This window comes from Symphodus melops (genome assembly GCF_947650265.1).
Source record: "Symphodus melops genome assembly, chromosome: 19".
NCBI lineage: Eukaryota > Metazoa > Chordata > Actinopteri > Labriformes > Labridae > Symphodus > Symphodus melops.
In genome coordinates, this window is record NC_136709.1 from 9,868,157 (window position 1) to 9,890,020 (window position 21,864).

Genomic DNA, 21,864 nt, shown 5'->3' on the forward strand with positions numbered 1-21,864 from the left:
GTCTTGTCTGGTTAAAGAAATCCACTTGCTTTCAAGTAAAATTTCAGTTTGACAACTCAACATGGTTATGTTAATGCTGTAATGATGTACTATATGTGTGAGCTGTTTATAAGGAGGGCTGTCAGCAGTTGCTAATTGTTTTGAAATAAGGTCTAAAAGCAAACAATTCAATTTAAATTAACCTGTGCTCATAGTGATTGAAAAGAACACTGCTGCATCTTTCAATGTCTCGTATAACTTAAAAAAAACTCAAGACAGCTCAGTTGACCAGTCAAAAGTAATATCTACCTTAAGACATCACTTTTTTACCTTTCATTTACACTGTTCGTTTACCTTTTGGTCCGTTACGAGTTCCTTTTTCCATGGTTGAGCTAATGTTGTGACTTTGATATACCAGAAGGTTCTTGCTTTATTTCAGGGAGCAGGTGAAGTACTCTCAGCTTAAGACCAGTCAATATTTCAAAATAGAAGCTCAACAATTGTATTTTTTAAACAGGGTTAGGAATAAACCATTAGAATAATGGAGTTTAATTGCCATTAACTTGAAAATTTAAGAGACTCATGATTACTCAATGTAGTCATTTGACAGCCCTCATTTTGTTCTTAAAGCTGCTAGTAAAATGATGGGATGTGTTGCTAACACTACTGTTTGCAGAAATAAAAGACACTCATCAACATTACTCCATTCTCTTAAGTTTCTTTTTGCATTTAGATGTATCCAAAACAATTTCATATTATAGTAAAATAATGAAAATAAGCACACTGGGATGTTTTAAGGCTATATTGAAGTTTGTCACCTAACATCTTCCAGTAGCAACCCTATTTTTACTGTACCACATTGGTGTTATTCAAGCTCAGTCGGCCCCATAATTACAGGTTGTCATTTAACTCCAGGCTATTCTGTAGGATTTGTAGCTGTAGCTTTACAAGTACACAAATGTGTAATCGTATAGGTAACACTACAGAAAAGGGCAACGCAAACAATATTCACAGCATGTTTTATCATAATGGTTTAGTTACACTTTTTATCATCATAATATAGCCTAATTGATGAGTCCCTAAATTATAAAATATAGCCTTGAGTATAATACACAAGACTTTGTTCCAATAATAGGAACAGTGCAGTGCACCAGAAATGTGTAACAATATTAGATTAGGTCACATTGAAAAATGAAAGTTAGAGATGTAAAGCACAGCCTCAGGTGACTGATCAGAACACATGAGTTCAACATGGGACTGGGAACTGGATTTTATTCAAACTTGGTAGTTAAAAATTGGCCCTTCAGTCCCGAAAGAAAGAAACCCTCATAGATGGAGACAAACTTTTTTTAAACCTGTTTTTACAAAAAAAATATGTTTTTAATTAAAGATATCGCGTTAGCCCACATAGACCATACCGGAAACATATAGCCCTTGCAATGCCCCCTTGTTTCCCTATTTTAATATTTAGGGGGGTTTCACCTCTCTCTCTCTAAATGTAGCTATATGTTGTTGTTGTTTTTTTGTTTAAAGTTATGTTAACTCAACCTTCATGTTTAGGGATTAACATCTTAGCTTGTACTTTGAAACGAAGCAACCCCCTGTCTTACCACCAGATGGCGACATTGCTTGGATTCAACACGGCGGTAGTGTATTCCTTAAGGGGCAACAAAAACTCGTTGTTTTGGGATATAAAAACGAATTATTTTTTTTTGCATTAAAACTTTACGTTCTCAATAATAACTTGAATAACTTTTTTTTTATTTTGTAATGGAAACAAAAACGTTAGTGGAGCAGAGTTCTGCAATAAAGCTACGTTTTAACAATGTGTTCACTCTTTCATTTACGTCCTCCTGTATATTGCTTTCTTCACAGCCTGTTAGGGAGTCTTTGAAAAACACACAAGGAATAGGGCAGAAAGGGGTCTTGCAACACAAAGCGTCCATCTTTAGCCTATTTAATCAGCTACACATAAATCAGCAGCCACCCAATTGATTCACTGAAACTTGTCTTTGTGGGGCCCCCAGTGCACTGAGCAGACCGTCATAAATGTTATTGACATGGTAACAATTTGTGATCTCCTTTCACGAGCCTGGCCTTAGTAAGCATACATAATCAGGCATGTGGAAAATGATTAAATTTTTTACGTTATGTTAAATTTCTTAACTCTTTTTTATGATATAATTGTGAAAAATACACATTTTTCACAATTATAATACATTTTTATTTAATATAATACATTTTAATGATGTTTAGATATGCAGATGCTTAAACGACTCTGGATTTACCAAACATAGCATGTCAAGAACAGGCGGTCCTTCGTTACCTTCAGTAGCTCCTCGTAAATGAGAATGCCTTTAGTAAGTTAGCTTTCATACATGATTTTCTTGCATTTGATTAGAGATAAATATTTTTTCACACTCTGTCATACACTATGATATGGGAATGAAATACAAACATGTTTGCAATCCCTGGTTAAAATCTGCAAGAACCTGGAGAGGTTAGCTGTGTAGTCTTTAGGGGTCGCTTCAGATTCATGATTGCCGTATTTCCGTGAGGTCATGAACGCAGCATGAATCTTCGCAATCGCAGTTCTTCAAAGATGCAGCGCTGTTTGGTTGTTGAACACAGAGCTGGTGACCCGCGTTGGGATGTGTTTATGTCTGAGAGGCTTTTTAACATGTGAAATGAGGACACTAACCGAGTAACTTCAATATTGTCACCAAGGAACTAAAGAAGAAAAGTGTTTACCGAGGACACCAGTCGTTCGGACGAAAGAAGTTGGTGAAGTCGGTAAGTTGCGTGAACTCCTTTTTGACAAATTTACCAAATCTTAGCAAACTTAAAGTTTAATGCAAGTTACGCAAGTTTCACGTCAAACTGTTTTCTCATCTTCGGTGTGCCTGTGTTTCTCTGGCTGAGGTTGCTAGTGCAGATTGCATTAGTTTAGTCAGGCGTGTCTTCAGCTGGAAACGGATAAGGGTTTGAGTTGCACAGTTTAAGTGTCTCTTTCAGCAGAATACTCATCAAATCTCCACATAGGGTGGACGTGTTAAAACACAAATACGTGTGTTTTTAATTATGCTCCAGAAGACCACTCTGTATGTTTTTTTTCTTCTTCATGCAAACATACACACATGCACTCCTCCGCCTTTGACCTTATTTGCAGATATTCAGACATGTGCATGTTTTGCTTTTTTATTTCACAAGCTCCAATCTATAAACAGAGGGGGGAACAGGAGTTTCAGTCAGATAAGTTATGTTTGTCTTTGTAACCAAACACTCTCAGTTGAGTGAACTTTGATCAGCTCCTGCAGCCTCGTCTCTATTTTTCCTGGTTTTTTGAAAAGGATGAGATTTTTTCCACATGAGGACTGATGTCTGATCTAACTTGTGAGCCAAACTTACCTTCCTGCTGCAGTTGAATCATTTGCCATTTCCTCTTTCCTTGCATCCCCCCTATGGGGCCTATACTCTGCCCGGTAAACCTAATTGTTTTTTCTAATGAGCACCCCATTGAGACACAGGGAGGTTTTAAATGCAGGCTGTTCATAGGTCAATGACTCTCCCCACCAGCTGATGAAGAAGAATAGGACAAATCAATCAATTATCAGTGAAAAGTTCCATTTTCTTCTCTTTTGACCTCACTTGACCTTTCAGACAATACGGTCTCAACTTCATTTCAGATAAATGTTGCCCAAATGGGACGAACAGCGCTCGCTTCCAGGTGGTCCAGACAGGAAACTGGCCAAGTTTGTGTTGGATCCTGAGAGTTGCCGCTGTATCCCCTCTCCCTCATTCTTGGAATGCTGCAGCTGTGATAAAAATGACCATGGCTGCAGAATGCCAGGGTTTCATCCGCAAAGACCATACATCTTTAAAAACCTGAATCTTAACTGAAAGCAGTGTTTTAACGCCTCTCAGGATAGATATTGCAAATAACCAGCAACAGATAGGATAACACACTTTGAGAGGAAAGGATCGACTTTAAAGGAGGCCTGACAACTCAGTGTTTGTTTTAAAGTGAAGAGTGTGCCGTAAGTGATTTAGCATTCCAGACACCCATGGGAGGCCTGACTCTGTTTTTGTAGTTATGATGTTAACAAGCCGCCTCCTAAGCACAAGGGAGCTGTTTGGCTACAGATGTGGTGTAATATACCTTTAAATGGACACACTCCAATTCTATTTGAAGACAAGCCATCTCATTTTACTGAGCCACTTTCTGCTCTCCTCTCAGAGCACCTCAGGATATGATGGACTACTCACCCCATGACTCTTTACTATTCTTCTATACCATCTATAATGTTAAAGAACGCGATGCTTACATTTGGCACTTGCCAATTGAGATGGCACTTGCCAGCTTCACTTGCCAGGTATGCATTCTGTGGTTAAAGGTCAATGACAGGAAAGTGAAAATTGCTTGTTCTCCTTTTTCAGCACATCGGGGAATGATTATTCTCCCATTAAGGGCTATTTTGGCGTGTACCAATCAGGTTTCGGCTCCTGACAGCGCCTCGAGGGTGTTCATCGGGATGGATCACTTATCGCCACATCTAAGCAGCATGCTCAAAACACATGGGACTAAAAAAAAGAGGCCCATATGTTGAGTGTCTGTGGGCAGTCACGGGTTAGGACGGCCCTTTTTGTGGGAGCTGTGGATTGGATTGAGATGAAGCAAGGTCGAGCGGCTGTATTGTTTTCCCCAGTGAATGAAAAGCTGTTGGTCTCTAAAGGCCCGTGTGTCAGGGGACAAACCGCAGGAGTAATGTGGGAAAGAGGGCACTCACAGAAAGGCTGTTTGTCACAGGATATTATTTTCAGGGGAGACAGGGTTAGAGGGTGAGGGAGAGGTCTCGTAAAATAAACAGGGCATCAATGCTGAAATAATAAAGAGTCTGTCTCAGTTAGCCTATAGGACCCCGGCCCTCTGCCTCGTCTCTGCCACGCTGGATTATTTTTTAGTTGTTCTGAACATAAACATCCATCTGAGAGAAACCTGCACCAGTGTGTCTGATAGCGGCATCCCAGGGGGGTTTATGTCATGCTTCCAGATACCCGGGGAACTTATTGGGGGGCAGACAGTGAATGCAACATGATGTGGTGGGTGACGGTGTCCTCAGTAAGAGAAGTGCAGCAGTCAGTCTCTGGACTATTTATAGCTGGTTGTCCCTTTTTAACTTGTCTTCTAGTTTGGATTCAGATGCATGGATCCAACCGTCTTGCAGCCCGTGAGCTTCATGTATTGAGAGTGGCAGAGCAGAGGTGTCATTATTTGCTGACTCATTCAGCGGTTTCATTACCTTGACGGACTGTCAGAGTTAAAAAAAAAAAAAAAAAAAAAAAGAAGCCGATAGTGATCAGCCCCCTGAGGACCCTTTTCCTGTTAACATGTCAGGGCTAAGCTTCACTTAAAGGTTCAGTCGTCTGCATTCTCTCTGAGTAAAGCTCTTCACACACTCGAGGCGATGACTGAATAAAATGTCAAGTGTGTCATCTCGTCCACTTCAGCCACACATCCTCATTTGTTCGCCGTTGTTTAAAGACAGGAATGTAGGCCTCGACTGCATGGATCAGTGCAAAGCCTGGCAATTAGAGAAAACAAGGCCGTCTATCTGAAGAAGTGATCCATCGCAGCTCTTTCTTTTAACCATGGAATTGGCTCTTGAAGCATCTGTCTTCAATTAACGGGCAAGTTGCAGATTCCCATGCGGGGAGGTTCATGCTGCGGGTAATGCAGTCATCAGCTGTGGGAACCAAATGCTGTCCATTTGTGAGAAATCTCAGCTAATTCAAGCACAGGTGGCCGGCTTGGAATACATGTTAGCCTGTACTTAGTGTTTTCTCTAGGATCTAAAATCTGGCTTTGCCCCCTCCTTTAGAAAACAAGGATTCAGAATTTCTTTATGTCAGCAACTGGAGAGGAAAGTTAAAGGGATACTTCACCCATTTGCATGACGCTTTGTATTATTAGAAACATTTTCTCGTCTCAGGGCAAAATGAGAGTTGGATTCACGACCATTCAACACTACTACCATGTTTCTAATGATACACAGCTTCATGTAAATTGGTGTAGTATCCCTTTAATGACTTCTGTCCAGATTATGTGCTATGCTATTTTACTCCTGCTGACATTTTACTTTATTTTTTCTTTTCCCCCCTTAATCCATTTTCTACACCCACCAAAAGCTTGCGATAAGACATTGGGAAAACCTTCAGACTCAGACATCAACAGTATCTCTTGGGTTTTTGAGCCCATTATTCCCAGCCTGGCCTCTCTGAAGAAAAGAGAGATGTCGGTGTGGTCATTAAGCGAGGGCAGCTCAGAGGTCACGGTGGGTGGGACCATCGGAGGATTTTATTAGTTCACTTTTCACAACCCAAGTTCAAAGCCTCCTCCGCGACATGAATAGTGCGTCTGCAGCTTACACAAACTAACCTGCCACTTGAAAATCAATTGGACAAGCCTGGTCAAAGACTTATGAGTGCGCTTCACTTCCAAAGAATGTCATTGTGGCAGCGCCGCACTGACCGAGCATTAATCCGTGTATTTTACAGGATTATTCACACTCTTTGTTATATAACACGTATTCTTGATTAGATCTCCTAGATTCAGGAAATGCAGAATATAATGGTCACAATGGCGAGGGTGGTTGTTTTTTTAATTTGTAAAAACTGAAGGTTTGTCCACCGATTACTGACAAAAACTATAATCTGTGAAGAACCTTCCGAAAAGCAAACGTCTGGACATAAAGTAGAACATATCACCATCTATAAACATTCATTTAAAGAAGCCCAAACATTTAGATCAGATCTGAACTACAATTACCTGAAATGAAATGAATCGTTTGGAGGTTTTAAATGAACAAAATGTAATTGCACTACTCTACCACTGCACAATTAACTTATTTAGTCTCGTCTTTAATTACCTGTTTATTTCGGAGTCTATAGTTGATATTTAATGTTATTATGCTATATAACCATTTAACAAATTACTGTACTGTTAGGCCAATGTGCCGCTTCCTTTTGCTCTAAACTTGCAGCACACTCTTTTGTCTTCTTCAGGTGCAACACCTCAAGGACACTTTCTTTATCAGAAACTAACACACGGACATCACAGCTAAAACTTCTGCTGACACAGCACACCAACATTTTAGAGGAGGCACCTTACTACTGTATATCATTCTGTGATTTCTTCCATTCTCTAGTCTACTCTCTGGTTCAGGTAGCCGACGTGTGAGTCAGCGAGGTAGACCCTCAGCTGAGACGACGCCCTCGGTATCTGCATTGTGTTTCCTTGCTTCATTAAACTTTCTGGTTTGTTCAATTTGAACCCGAGTCTCTTCTCTCCCTTCTCTAAGAAAAGCAACACGCACAAGGTGACTTAAAAAACCCTAAACAATACCTTTGTACAAAGAGAGTTCACCAAAGGTAAATTCCTTGTGTGTTAAACATACCTGGTAAAAAAAAAAAAGCAGATTCTGATTCTTAATGCATGTGTACACGGATGCTAACGTGAAGTTTGAGTGTCCTTTGGTTACGTCTTGGAGATTGAAGAATATCTTTCTTCAAAACATTTGCCATGCTGATTTTTCAAACCTCCACCGAGAGCTCGTCTTTCATTTGAAGCGTTTTGTTCTTCTCCTCTGCTTTCAGCTTCATGTATGATCATGAGATAGAAAGAAATATTGCCACTATGGTACACAGTCTGTCTGTCTGACCTTTCATAGGTCATTCAACCATAATTTGAGTTTTAGTCCAAAAAGAGCCTGACATTTTTTCCTCTTTCTTGTATTGTGCTGTGCTGTAGGCAAAAGGAAAATAACCCCCCTTGTCGAATTAACAAGCTCGAGCTGCTGCTGCTGCAGGCCCCTACAGTGAATCAGTGATCTTAATACGTGGATCCAGCTCTGTAACGTCTCTCCCTGCATTCCTGCACATCTTAATTGGAGAACCTCCTGCCGTCGGGCTCGGGTTTTGGCTTCGCCTGGCCTGGCTGTCAGCTCGGCGCAGTGGCCAGCAAGTGCACTAGGAACAATGCCCATCTTAATCCCATAAGAATTCCTGCTCGTCTGATCTAGCTGGTCCAAGAATGCAATGTTTAAAAGGCCGGAGGCTCACCAGGAATCACAGGGAGACACATTTCTCATGCACAGTTTTCCATATTAATTTGTTTTAAGGACCCACAGAGGCAGTGATGTGAGAAACTGCCAGCGCTGGTGCCCTGAGTGGACATGATTCATCATTAACAGAGAAGAAGCATGGCATGAGGGATTAAGAATAATGCATGGCACTAGGGGACAGGGGGAAGTGAGGCAGCTACGTTGGTTGTGAGAGGTCTGTTTACTTGTAACATGGATTTATTTCAACTCAACAAACTCACACAGCTACAGCTTCATGCACAATTAGCTTGCTTTTCATGCATAGCCGTTCATGTTTAATGTAATCTGCTTTATCTTAAGGCCATTTGAGTTTCCTTCCACACAAACAATTAAACGTTCATAAGGTTACCAGGTTATTTTAACATTGTGCGGCTGCTAGAATTGGTTGTGTTTTCAGCTAAAGTTAACCGTCTCTCCTGATTAGCATACCTCCGCCTCGGCTCTTCTATATATTAGCGAGTGGCTTGAATGGGCACTGAGCAGGGGAACGGGAGGAATTTCCTTTTTGTATAAGATACAGGGTTTGCTTTCTGTGCTGGGGATAAAAAAAAGGCCTGACGTAAAAGTAAAGATTTTTCACTGAGAGCTCGCTGACAATGATAAACTTTACAATGCTGTAGGTACTGTAAGCCCAGACATGAAGTGCTTTGGATTCTGTGTGACCCTTAATGTTTTTTTTTTTGTCAGCTCCAGAGGCCCAAGTGCCATGCCAGAGGGGTCCCATTCTGCTCTCCACCAGGGCCTAATGGGGGAAGGTAAGACCAATGCAATTATATCCAGTATTGCTGCCCATAAATTAACCAGTCTTAAATAACTTGGGTTATTCCTAATGGTAATTGTGCACCGAAATAACACACAGCAGAGGTAAATGGGGAAAAGAAATGCTTGAGATGGAAGAAAAGAGGAAATGTCGAGGCTCTGAGAGGCAGGCCGGTCAGCGCTATGAACTCCCCTCCTACAGGCCAAACTGGCAGAGAGGCTCTTTGTGTGGCTGTGGAGCTCGTCCAACCCCTTTCCATGCGGCTGAAACTCCCTGAACGCTCGCACATCAAACCAGAATGTGTCAGAATCAAAAGACAGCCACGCTGGTCGGTCGAGCCAGCAGTGCTGGCCTTGTATGCTGGAGGCAACTCAAATTACATATTATTTTAGTGTTCATTATCTTCAGACACACCGTCAAAGGATCAACACAGGGCTCCATTGTTTCTGTTTTTTGCCTGCTCTGTCCCGAAACCCTCCTTGTCCGCCCCCTTCCCTCCTCTCCTCTCTAACTGAACACATTTGGTGCTGGGCTTCCACTTTGGCTGACGATGAAGAATACCAGTGTGTGAATGGTTCCTTTTTTCCTCTACGCCTGTCCGCTCCGTTCAACTTTGGCCAGAGGAGGCTTTTGGCTAGGGGAGACGTGTGTTACCGAGCCTGCCGTCCTGAAGAAAATTGTGTCTTTTTTTTTTTTTCCTCAAAAGGCCACTCTGCTCTGACGAGATGATCTCACGTATCATTTTGCAGCTGCTCAGATGTCTGGTGCGAAATCACCTGGGCGTGACAGAATGCCCACTTTCATTGTAACTTTTTCAGACTGATCCGGACTGTGTATCAGTTTGAGTTAAAGTGTGACTGATCTGACCTTGCCTGCTGCTGCTGCTGCGGATGGATGGATGGATGGTAATTAAGGGGGCAGGTCTGCTGGTAATCTGTGTGAGCTGATGATTGGATATGGTTAACAGGCAAAAGGAATGCACATGGAGAAGGGAAGCCCCCCTGTCTTGCCAAGGTAAACAATAGAAAGCTTGTGGTGACAATCCTGTGCCAATTCCCCTGAAGGTCCACACACTGAGCTTTTAATGGCAACTTAAAAGTCAAAACGAGCATAAAGGATGTATTTGGTCTCTGCACAAAGCTGCTCTTTCAGACGGTTTTGATGTTGCCTTTGAATTCCATTATTTAGAAGAATCAGGTGATTGGAAGTTACATACAGTATATCCTGTCAAAATAGTGCTGCACAATAAATCACATTTTCAATTTCAGGCTCTTTAGATGTCCTATCTAAAATTAGCAAAAAGACCCCCCCCCCCCCCGGGGAAAAAAAAACTTTAAACAGAAACAGATTTTCAGTTCCATATTATGCACAACTAAAGTCTACCTGATGTACAAATGAAAGAACTTAACCATTTTATGCAGCATTTTGTGCATAAAATGACAGATTCAGCATGGCTGTAATTGGTTGGCTGTGGCTCAGTTGTTCGTCTGCAGCAACATGTCCGTTGTGTCCTTGGACAAGACACTTAACCCCGAATAGCTTCCGCTGCTTCGTTGGCGAAATGCCTATGAATGGAATAAGTGAAGCCTCTACCTTCAGTGTGTGAATGGGTACACGTTACATGCGGTGTAAACGCGCTCTGAGTAGTCAGAGGACCAGAAAAGTGCTATACAAGCTCAAGTCCATGTAGCATTGACCATAGCACGGCTGTTTTTAGCAAATAAAATGAAGCAGCAGCCGCTGTTAGATAAATTGGTTGACATTTGTTTTGGGAGTTAGCGAGGAGCGATGAATTAGTGTTGGAAGAAGATGCTAAAGAAAGTAACAGCACAACTGCTATGAGGAATCATTCAGGCTTTAGTCGAGACGATATGTTCCAAGGACAATATATCCTAATTAATATACTGTATCACGTTAAAAAAAAAGCTAATGCATGTCCAACCTGTCAAGCCAACAGTCCTGAGGCAGCATGAAGCATCTCTTTTAAAAGATAAGTGTTCTCTGACCTACTTCACCCCAGGAAGGAATGTAGCTGTGTGTGCAGATTGTACAGCTTAAAGGGGGTTCTGAAGGGGGGGGGGGCGTGTGGATCATCTCCATTCACTGCAGCTTTTCCAGACCAGTGGACATAGGCTTGTGGACAGATATATAATAGCAGGGATGGCTGCGTCTCTGAGAGAGACTGGAACCATTTTCCTGCCTAATTGCCCTTGGCGTTAATCACAGGCAGCCTCAGGTGAGCCTGCGGCAACTCCTGTTCGAGTTTGTAGACGTGCACTGACTCTGGCTTAAACCTTAACCCCCCCCACACACACACACACACACACACACACACACACACAGCCCAATCACCCTATATTTCCAAAACGTCTTACTGGGATTGCACGAGGTTGTATACATCACTAAAAAAAAAAACAGAGACGCTGTTGTGATAGGATTCCACATTTGATGTATTTCGTTTTAATGTTCGGTTGAGGCTCGCGTACTCGTCACAAAAGACTTGATAAATGTAAATGATTTTACAGCCTCTTTCAATGGCATTCCTCCTATAGAGCTCTTCCGCTGGATTACCCACATTAGTTACAGGCTCTCTGTTATACGGCCTCTTAGAAACTCATTTGAATCAATAAAACTCTTCCTCCGTAGCGTTCCACGTTCAGCCTGTGTTCTGTAATACAGCACGCACTGCACTGGAATATTTCAGTGACACTACAGACCGCCATTTATATGACACAGTCATATCTGGTCTTTTTTTTTTATTGGGTGTCAAAGCAAGCTGTAAAATAATGGACTGCTGTGACATTATTTTAACACGTTTTGACAGCACATCTAATGACAGGCTTGATGTGAGGTTAATGAAGTTTTCCTCTCCGACCTCTCTCTCTCTCTCCCCTGCACACTTCACACATCTGTCCCGCTGTCTTCAGCCTGTGTGGACTCTGCACGAGAGGCGCTAACAGGATAGCCTTTTGGTAGTAGACTGTCAAATTGGTAGTAAAGTTTACAATGGACTCACACCTCAGGGCCCAGATGGTGTGTGTTGTGTTGAGGAAATGTGAAAAGAACCAAAGCTGGCTCTGTGTGTCAGTGCCTCGAGGGCCCTTTACAGGGGGGCTTGTTGATGGAGGAGTTTCCTAAGTGGATCATCACATGCCTTTGCACTGAGGTTAGCTGGCACGGCTGAATCCTCTTTTGAGCGTGGTCGAGCACAGGAGAGGTTGACAGGATTACATTTGAGCTTCTTGAGGAGTTTTGTCCCTTTTTTGGTCCTTTTTTGAGATTCCGTCCTCTCTGAAACATGTCACTCTTTCTGCTTCCTGTTTGGTGATCTTGTGCACGATATGGTCGAGTCAGCGAACATTTGCTGTTTGGATGAGTCTTTTCACACGTTTGGCTCCTGTGGCCTCGTTTTACTATCACGGTTGTCGAATCCAGGGTCTAAACAAAAACGAGTCAATCTTTTTCAGTGTGAGTTTGGAGACTTCACGAAACACTTTTCACTTTTAAGAGGCCAGAATTTCCCTGAAACTTTCCAGTGTACTGTTTTGGCCTTGACAGCTGGTGAGGAATGCAGGTTCACTGTGTGTGGATGTGTGTGCTCAGCCTCTGTCGTCCACTGCCGTTTATTTACCAACCTTCAGGCTAATTATTAACACAGCATTAAAACCGCCGTGTGGGGCCAAAAGGAAGCTGTAAGTCAATCTACCCTGTATACAAGAAAGACTTTTTAAAGCAGAAAACCTTTAAAGTGACCTTCATTCTTCCTTCCGTTAAAGGATCAGAAATCCGTCCAGGTCATCGTTCTCAGTTTCTAATCTCCAGTGTTCCTGACTCATGCTGTTAGATAATGGTTTGTGAAGACCTGGGGCCTAATCCTCGGAGGCACCCTTCATGCTTGCGCCTCCTGACTCGACCTTGAAGCCTTTCCCTGCTTTTCAAAATCATCTCCAATATTTATCGCAGTTTTACCACGTTTGTAGTCGTGGAGAAGAAATACCGAAGCTGTTCAGGTCGGTTCTGTCTGAACCATTTCGCTTCCCTGCTTCCGTCACTACAACACCTGTAGGATTGCCGTTTGCCCGGCAAACCAAAGCGGGAGCCTGAAACAAGCCAAAGTCGCCTACCTTTTCTGGTCAAGATAAATGCATAACACTCCAGACCTGAATGGGAATTTACAAGGACACACCGGCTGCTGCGTTGATCTCAAAGAGGACAGCACTTCGACAGATTCAAAGTCAATATTTGGCAGTTTGCATTCACACAGCTGTCCCTAAACATTTTCGGGAGTTTCCAGGAGTTTTGTGTATTTGTAAAAGCTCCCAAAGCTTGCGGTGGTCGTGGCTGGTAAGGGAGGTTGGTGATGGTGGATCTTGAGGGGCTGATGGGCTTTAACAAGATGTAGTCTCTTTTTACCCTGAAAAAAGGCTCACACACACACACTGTGCTCTGAAAGATTAGCAGTCTCCTCAAGAGCCTGTTTGAAGTTGGACTTTACCAAACATCCAATTAGGGAAGAGGTTTCCACTTTGTAACCTGCTTTAATATGGGAGGGAGGGGAAAGTGCTCTCTCTAATCACAATGATGTAAAGAAAAACAGGTGAAAAGTGAAAAGAAAGTGCCTTGAACTATGGTTTTAGCGTAGGGGAGATGAGGGTATGTTGCAAGAAACACAAAACACCCACATCCCCAATTATCAGCTCTTTTAAAAACTCCTTTTTGTCCAAAGAGGATTGAGGTAGTGTGAAGTAACTGCCAAGATGTTTCCAGGCACTCAAAAAAAAAAAAAAAAAACCCGAGGCATATCATCCCTGATGACTCAGTGTGATGACATGACCAGTGTTACACATTTTTATCATCTGTAATTGCGCAGTTTCAGCAGGTATGATCAAGAGAGTGTCTGGGGGAGCATGACAACAAGAACATAGATAGTGACTCATCATCCACTTGGTTCAAATTCATCAGCGTTTGGTACATGAGTCAGAGTGAATCAAGCAGGAGCGGCAGTGTGCACTGTGACTGACGGGGCAGGCAGAGGCTCGCTCTGTTCAGGGGATGTTCTGATCACAGAGCTGTCAGTCTCACAGTCATTGTTTGCTTTCTTTTCTCACAAATGACTTAACAAACGAGTCGAAACGGGCAAGAAAAAAAAAGCACATGATAAGCAGTCAAGGTGCCTCAGAGTGACCTCTGTTACCTGTGTTCCAGTGGAGGGAGAGAGTTGGTATCGGGCGATCAGCGCTCCTGCAGCTTTAGGAGAAGCATTTGCATGTTGAACATAGATAGAGACTGTGTTGTTCTTGTTTCTGTGTCCCTGATTTGGTTAGAAAACAAATAGCCACAAGCCAGAGAAGAGATGGCACAGGAGGAACGATAGTCCAAACTATTTTCTTTTCTTCTTCTTCTTTTTTTTTTTATTCCCCCTTAATATTTTAGAGCTGCATTCAGAATGAAGTGCGGGTCCTACAAGGCTCAACTGAAACAGTAATGAAGGCGTGTCATTCTCAGAGACAGCTGCTCTTTTTACTGTAGTGCACACTCATCGTTCATCATTTTTTAAAGTGATCACAGGAGCTGGTCGATTTGGAGATCATCAACAACAGTAACATTCGATTTCCTGCAGTTGAGGACAAATCTCTTCCCGAGCATCTAAAAGGTATGCAAGACTGACTCATTTCATTCTTTTAGTCGCTGCGTTCATCTGGTAAGTTTTCAAATACTTGCGATGTGTTCTTCAAGCAACTTGACAGGGATTGTTATCTGTTCTTAACTTGCGCCTTGTTTTAAAGCTGGCAGACTTGTTAGCACTCGTGTATGTGTCTAGTTTGTTTCCCGACACCACAAGTCAAGAAAACATTGTGTTATGTAATGTACTGTACACAAAAGAGCGTATTAAGCTCATCCTGCGGTGAGTGCGAAACAGTGCTTTGTAAGAAAAGGTACGTGGAAAGGCCAGTTCACCACAGAGGGGGGCAGAGAAGAGTATTGCTTACCTTCGCAGGAAATGTGAAATGTTTGATGAGATAATGGGAGAGCAGAGTTTCACAACCCAACGACTAACGTCATGGCTGCGCCCCGCCACTTAGCGTTTTCCTAAAGCGTGGGGTAATGTTAAGTTAGAAAGCATGCAAAGATTGTTTCCATGCACTATATTCTTTGAAGGAGTCGGCCTGTGGATAACAAAGCATTCCTTTACAGACTGATACAGATAATCTTTTTTTTTTTTGGCACAGCTAATAACCAGGTGCTGGAATATTTTTTGTGTTCTTTGTGTCTGTTCATCTCCCGCACCACCTTATTAGGGACTGCTCGTCATTCATAGAAACATCAGTGGCGGACAAGTCTTCATTGTTAACTGTGTGATGAGCTCAGACTAAAATAGAAACCAGTGCAGACTTTACTTTATGCTTGGAGACTGATTAGTCAGCGACCATTCTGCTCCAGTGATAAAACAGACAGAAGCACCCTGGAGCACCTGCTGTCATCTCCCTGAAACACTCATGCCATGTTCACCGTTTTTATCCAAAGGGTGTTGGACTGGGAAGCTACTTTGACAGTGACACCAACCTTGACCTATACATGGTTAGGGTATGCCAGCGCTGCATTGAAAAGTCCAGGGGGATTTGGACCCAGGGAAGCAACAAAAGAGAAGGGAAGGTCATGCTTGTAGCATTAACACATCTTTGTCTGTCAATGTTAACCTCGGCTTTACGGCCAGGAAACTGGAATTCAAAGAATTACAATGAGGGGTTTGGAGTTTTTTTTTTTTTTTTCTGGAATTCCAACCATTTTCCCTTCAGCATCAACTTTAGTAATCTTCTCACACACAAGCTGCTTATCTAATATAATCCATCAAGGATCATACAGTCTGTGAACACTTGGTTTTGACTTTGTTGAGACTAAATAGATTTGTAAAAGCTGCTGTGAAGTATGGAGGTTAAAAGGCTGACTGAAGTGGACTCCCAATACTACACTATCTCTGTGGCCTTGACTTGGTTAATGGTTATGTCTGCGAGTTAACTACTGTACTAAGTTGCAATTCTGAAACAAAGGAGAGAGTGCTGTGTTTTCTTGAGTGGCTTCATGAAATTGAGGTCTTTGAATGTGAAAATTCATGGCTTGGCTCAAAAGAACATTTGGTTCCGGACCTTATACTTAGCTGTGCAGGCTTTCTGTGTAAGTTATGATTTGACAGGTGTGTCCACTGAAGAGTAAGAAGAGGGAGTTTTTGTTTTTTCAGTCAACAGGGTTTCTTTTTGCTTCATGCCTGAATCAAAACTTGTCAAATTGCGTTGTTTATGTTGTCGTTGGGGTCCATGACCATTTGGGGGTTTTGTAGAGCACAGATAGTTGTAAAGTAGTTTGTGCTGCTGACGGCCCCTGTCAGTGTTTTTAAAGAGCGTTCCCTATCGTTAACTATTGCCAAAACATCACTCAGGTTAAAAAGATTCATTTCAAGATTATTTATTTTTCCTGCCATAAATTCAATGGTTACAAAATCAGACTAGTTTTTATCTTTTATCTTAGTTGCTGAGAAAAAAATAAATGTTTGAATGTGACACATTGACTAATTTGAGTTTGGACATTAATGTTCCCATAGAAAGCCTTTAATGCGGCGGCTGTGTAACAGTCAACACTTATACAAGCAACAAATGCAGCAAACAACAACGAAACAGCTGACAAACCAACATCTCTCTCTCTCTCTTCCTGATATTTGACTCCACCCACTGTCCTGTCTCTGAAAATAAATGCATAAAAAGCTTTTAAATAAACAAGTAAAGACCAATAAAGAACACAACAACTAACTTCAAGGCTACTGTGAGGTGTTCTCTCCCTATGTGGTACACTTCCTTTGTCCTTGATGCTCGAGTCCTGTACATTCATTCTTAGTCTTCTCTCAAAATATATTCTGTTTTCTACCAAATGAACATTAGTCAGTCTTATTGTGCATCTTATAGAGGCATCAGTATTATTTTTAGTCACTTCCGTAACCGACATAAAACTTCTCAGAGAATGTTTAAGTAAAAAAAAAAAAAAAAACAACAACTTGTATAGCGGTTTTAGAAAAAGCCACATTTGATACCGAACACTTAAAAGTCGTCCACATTAGAGAACAGAGAGCCACAGTCATAGCATGGCCTCGCCGCTTGGCCTCAAATCCATCACAGATCAGTGATAAATGTTTACAGATGTGAGAGCCTCGATGGCGTTGAGCGAGAGCAGACACTTCATGATCTCGGTTGCCTCGGGTTCGGTACATTGAGAAGAACTGCATCGTAACTGGTGAAAAACAATGGCAGAGAAGCATATATTCCTCTCTGCCTGTTCAGGAGAGACAAAGGGTTTAGATCACAGGTTGAAAAAACAAAACAAAAAAACCCCACTTTGCACCACATTGCACTGGAGCAGACACTTTTCTTATCTAACTCCTGCACGTTGACCAGGTCATTTACATTCCTCTACACAGCCTGTTTCAACAAAGTCAGTGACGGGTCCACCAGCACTGTTTTTTTTTTCTTCTTCACTGAAACATGTTTGTGGTATCAGCTACAGATAACAGCTGCCTGCACTGAAGTGGACAAGCAAAGTCAAGTGTGTTTTTTAGTCCTCAGATGTTTCAGAGAGTATCCCTACACTGCCGTCACACTCAACTCTGTCGTGCCCGTCAGTGTGCCTGCTATTGGCATGTAGCAGTGTGCATAAGATTTGATTTCTGAATGTTCAAACAGTGTTCAATTGTGCTCTTTCTCTCCCTCCTTTTATTTTGGCGCTGCCTGCAGCCCAGCAGCTTTATTATAGAGGCATATTGGGTGTGAGGAAGACGAGGAAAGAGGAAGGGAGTTTACAGATGCGGAACATGCCAAAGCTCAAAAACCAAATGTAAAGACAGATGCGGCAGAGGAAGCGGATGCCTCATTCTAATTAGTAGTGAGTGTAATAGCTCACCACTACAATCCCTTCACACCATCAACCCTGTGATTTGTCATGGAGTGTAAACAGACTTTCCTCCAGTGGTCAGCTCCTGCCTGTAAATACTCGTCCATTACTCCTGGTGAGGTTTTTTTTTTTTTTCTTCATGGGAACTGTGTCGGTGGTTGTAGTAGGGACTGCGGAGCAAGCTGTGCAGTGCGAGGGAGACTCTCATGAGCTCAGATCTGACTCATGGAAAGTTTAAGGACGCCAAAAGAGGTGTGTGTGAGTGTGTGTGTGTGAGTGTGTGAGTGTGTGTGTGGGGCGTGTTTGTGTGTTTCTGAACAACTGAAAAACATTTTGATTCTTCATCTGAAACCCATCATCCAGCTGCATGTCCCGCTTTTTTCAGGCTTCATAAATCTCAACCGTTGGGCACGTCCAATGCTATCATGGGAAATATCAGTCTTGTTCAACGTAATATATTCCAAGGAGAGCTGTAAAAGCTTGGCTGTTCTCTATTAAACTTTACATGGTAGATAAGTCAAGTGACTGTGCTTGCTAATAGTGAATCAGATTGCTTTCAGGCTCCTCCAGATTAACGAAGCAGCTTTTGCCCACATCAGGTTCGGGTTATCAGCTGTTGGCTGCTGGCCAATGGTCTTATGATGAACACATGTAGGTTACAAGTTGTCAATAATAGTGGAGTATTTAAAGCTCTTGAAATGAACTACATCTGGGAGCTATCAACACCAGATTAAGCCTTCCATTCCCACATGGCAAAACCACCAACGTTCGTTATTTCACTGTTTGGCTTAATGACGGTCTCTGCCTGGTCGAGTTCAATTTATTAGTCTGAAGTCAAATTACATGACAAAGCCTTATTTCTTTAGCTGGGTAGAATGGTTTTGACCCCCTCTGCCCTGCAAATATTTGAGGAAATGGAGCTCTCTGCACAGTGGCCACTCAGTATTCCTTTCTCACACCAACATGACTTCATATATTTAGGAAACGTTTGTGAGGAAAGTTCCCCATTCAGCCAGGAAGGATGTGAAACAGAATATGGATTCCATTTCTCTGAGAGTCATATGAAGCCCAGAAAAGACATATAAACAAAAAAAACTCCTGGTCCCCCTTCCCTTTTTGTTTTTTTTTCTCCCTCTCATCAGTTTCCCGACTCTGTTTTTCCAAGCTCCAGCCTTCAGCCGTGAGGAGAACAGGAGGAAATGGCTGGGTTTTCCATTCAATATGCAGTGTTTTAATTTGGGCATGTCAGTAATGATTTGAGCGAAGCCTTTTACTGTAAACCACTCCTCTGTGTTTCCCAGTCCAGGAGGAGAACCACCCAGATCTGAGCTGTCTGTTTAGTTTGCTCAGTATTACATTACAACTGGAGTTGTCTCTTGACAGTTTTTCACTTTGATGTAGATCGGTGATGGTCGGAAAAGTCGCCATGAAAGACCATTTAAAAGGGCAGGCAGTTTGTAGAAACATGACATTTCTTAATGTTAAAGGAAGAATTGTCTTCTGAAGCCACAGACGTCCGTCTCTCTCTCCTCGCGGACAGAATGACCCTCTGCTCGAGCTGCACTGGCTCCTGGCCTGCATTGTTGTATTAGCAGGCTAATGTTAGCACAAGTCATTGCTTCATATTGCACATAAATAGACAGTGAATGAACGTGATCTAAACACACTTACCTGTCACCCAGTTAAGGCTGTGGTGTCCTTCTTTTCTCTTGTCCTTGACGAGCTTTATACATGGAAACAGGATGTAAATGTCATGACTCAGAGAGACAGACTTGATTTCTGTGTAAAACCTCACACGTACTTCCTCCTGTATAAATCTCTGCATTTTCAATTACGTGAATTATGTAAATTAGAGTTTGTTGCAAGCATTATCATCGCAACTACTTGACTCCCTCTGCACAACTGCACAGAGGCCATTATTAACAGATTAGTTACACAGCAGCACAAATGATTGGTGTGGCTCTATATCTTAGTTCAGACTTGTGTGCTAACATTATTAAACTCTGGGTGCCAAATATCAGTATTTACATTATTATTACTTTTTAAATACTGAAACCAAAATCTTTTCTTTGAAACAAGAAATGCTGAAACTTTAAGATCGTCATAGATGTTTTACTTTGAATACTAACTAAAAGTAACAAATATCTTTTATAACCAAAGATTTACCTTGTTTCTGGATTCTTCTTATCTGTCCCAGAATCTCCTCACCTGTCCTCGCCGCTCTCTCATGGGGAAAATGACCAGCAACACATGGACGTGGGCCCGGACTGTTACAGTCGGCTATGTGAGGAGCCACTGGACGGCGAGGGCGAGCGTCCAGTGAGCCTGGTGTCTACGCTGTCCTCTGGTTCATCCCGGGATAGTCGCAGCCTTTTTGGAAGCACCGTAGCCCTTCCTTCCTCCACCGCTCCTCCTGCACAGAACGAGGACGACATAGACTTGGAGCTGAGCCCGGCAACCAGGGACCGGAGTCCCACCGTTAAAGACTCCAGGGGCTGCTGGCAGGAACAGCTCCAGTCCAGGGTGATCGGCAACCAGTGGAATAACAACAACGCCTGCTCCAACAGGAAGGCCAGAGTTGAAATACCTCACTTCCCGGCCTCACCTGTCATCACAGACGCCATGGCGCCCAACCCCAAGTTAACCTACGTGGACCGCGTTGTCATGGAAATCATCGAGACAGAGCGCATGTACGTTAAGGATCTGCGCAGCATTGTGGAGGTGAGGTTTCTGACTCGAATTGGACTTTCCGTGAATGTTTTTTAGCATTGGGCCAAGTATTCAGTGTGAGCCAAACCTCGGATATTATACAGACTAATTCATCAGTGTTCTGTGTATTTAAAGCACATGTTTGATTTGGATTTATATACAGCAGTGACTTCATGTCTGCAGAACTCTTTAGAGTTAATTTACTGAATTTGGCCCACCAGAAGTTGGACTGAATGGCTGTTTAGAGCAAATAACGTCTCCTGTGTTCAAAGCAGCTGTTTGTGGCCACACACTAGTCTGGCACTTGTTAAACATGCAGTGGATTTTTCTTTTCCTTTTCATTACCGAACTCCATCCTGATTTTCTAAACGGGTCGGTCAGTTGACAAAAATGCAAGCCTGACATGGGAACTGTGTGCTCTGTTTGAATACTTCCAGTTTGTTGAGATGGAGGCTGTGGAGCAGTTCATGATCTGCTTTAAGTCTTGTATATAAACTGTTCTGTGTATTTACAGTGCAGTGAGCGTTTACAGCCTGGGATCATGGAAGCTCATATCTGGAGTACAAACACGTCGAGACTGGGACATAGTGCAGATCTTTCATGACTGAAATCATGGGCTTTCTGACCTGAGTCAGAGATAGTTGAATCGTCATCGCAGAGACGTTGAACATGAAAAATGGCTTCAGGACAGATTTACCACCAAACGGAGCACTTCGGTCTTATCACATCCTCTACCTTCTGTAGTCTGGAAACCACTCCAGACCCAAAAATGTTGTCTAGCCCCAAATACTCCCTTGTGTTTTCAGCTGGTCTCTGCTGTCAAACAATCTGCACTGCACTGATGGTAATGTCTTTACCACGTGAGGCACGTCTGCAGCTGACTGGCAGTAAAGCAGCCAGCACCTCTCCTCACCTTGTCTCAGGGCCTGGCCGGCGTCTCGCTGTTGCCGTGGGAGGGCGGTCAGCTTGAGTAACGACTTGCTCCTGACAAACACTTTCAGGACTTTTAACTCATCCATCTGACACGAGCAGAAGCCCAGCCCGGGCTGGTCCCGCTCACACAGACGCTGCCTCAAGATCAATCTCAGATCTCAGCTCTCAGCTCTCGGGCTCTCCCTCCCCGCCAACAAAAACACCTCCGTCTTTGCTCCGACTGAAAAAATAACACTGATTAAACGAGAGAGATTGATTTTCCAGAGGCTGCACTGTGGGAACACAGATGTATCCTCAATTCTTTCATGATTTCAGCACGGCCCCCATCGAATGAATCCCCCTGCAGCTCTTTTCACTTTCACGCCGAGACATGAATTTGACAGAGACGTG

At 42.7% G+C, this 21,864-nt stretch overlaps 1 protein-coding gene across 2 annotated transcripts in view; it reads left to right on the forward strand.

The window, feature by feature from the left end:
- Nucleotides 1–2,525: 2,525 nt before the first annotated feature.
- The window catches only part of LOC306840311 (pleckstrin homology domain-containing family G member 3), a 31,128-nt gene continuing 11,789 nt past the window's right edge, over nt 2,526–21,864 (forward strand). The window contains exons 1-3 of one of the 2 annotated variants that reach the window (XM_079369510.1): nt 2,526–2,772; nt 8,826–8,893; nt 20,030–20,553. In XM_079369510.1, the coding sequence (XP_079225636.1) occupies nt 8,845–8,893; nt 20,030–20,553 (573 nt within the window). In that variant the 5' untranslated portion in view covers nt 2,526–2,772; nt 8,826–8,844. The remainder of the gene's footprint in view (nt 2,773–8,825; nt 8,894–20,029; nt 20,554–21,864) is intronic. The other variant, XM_079369511.1, reaches the window with a different exon arrangement.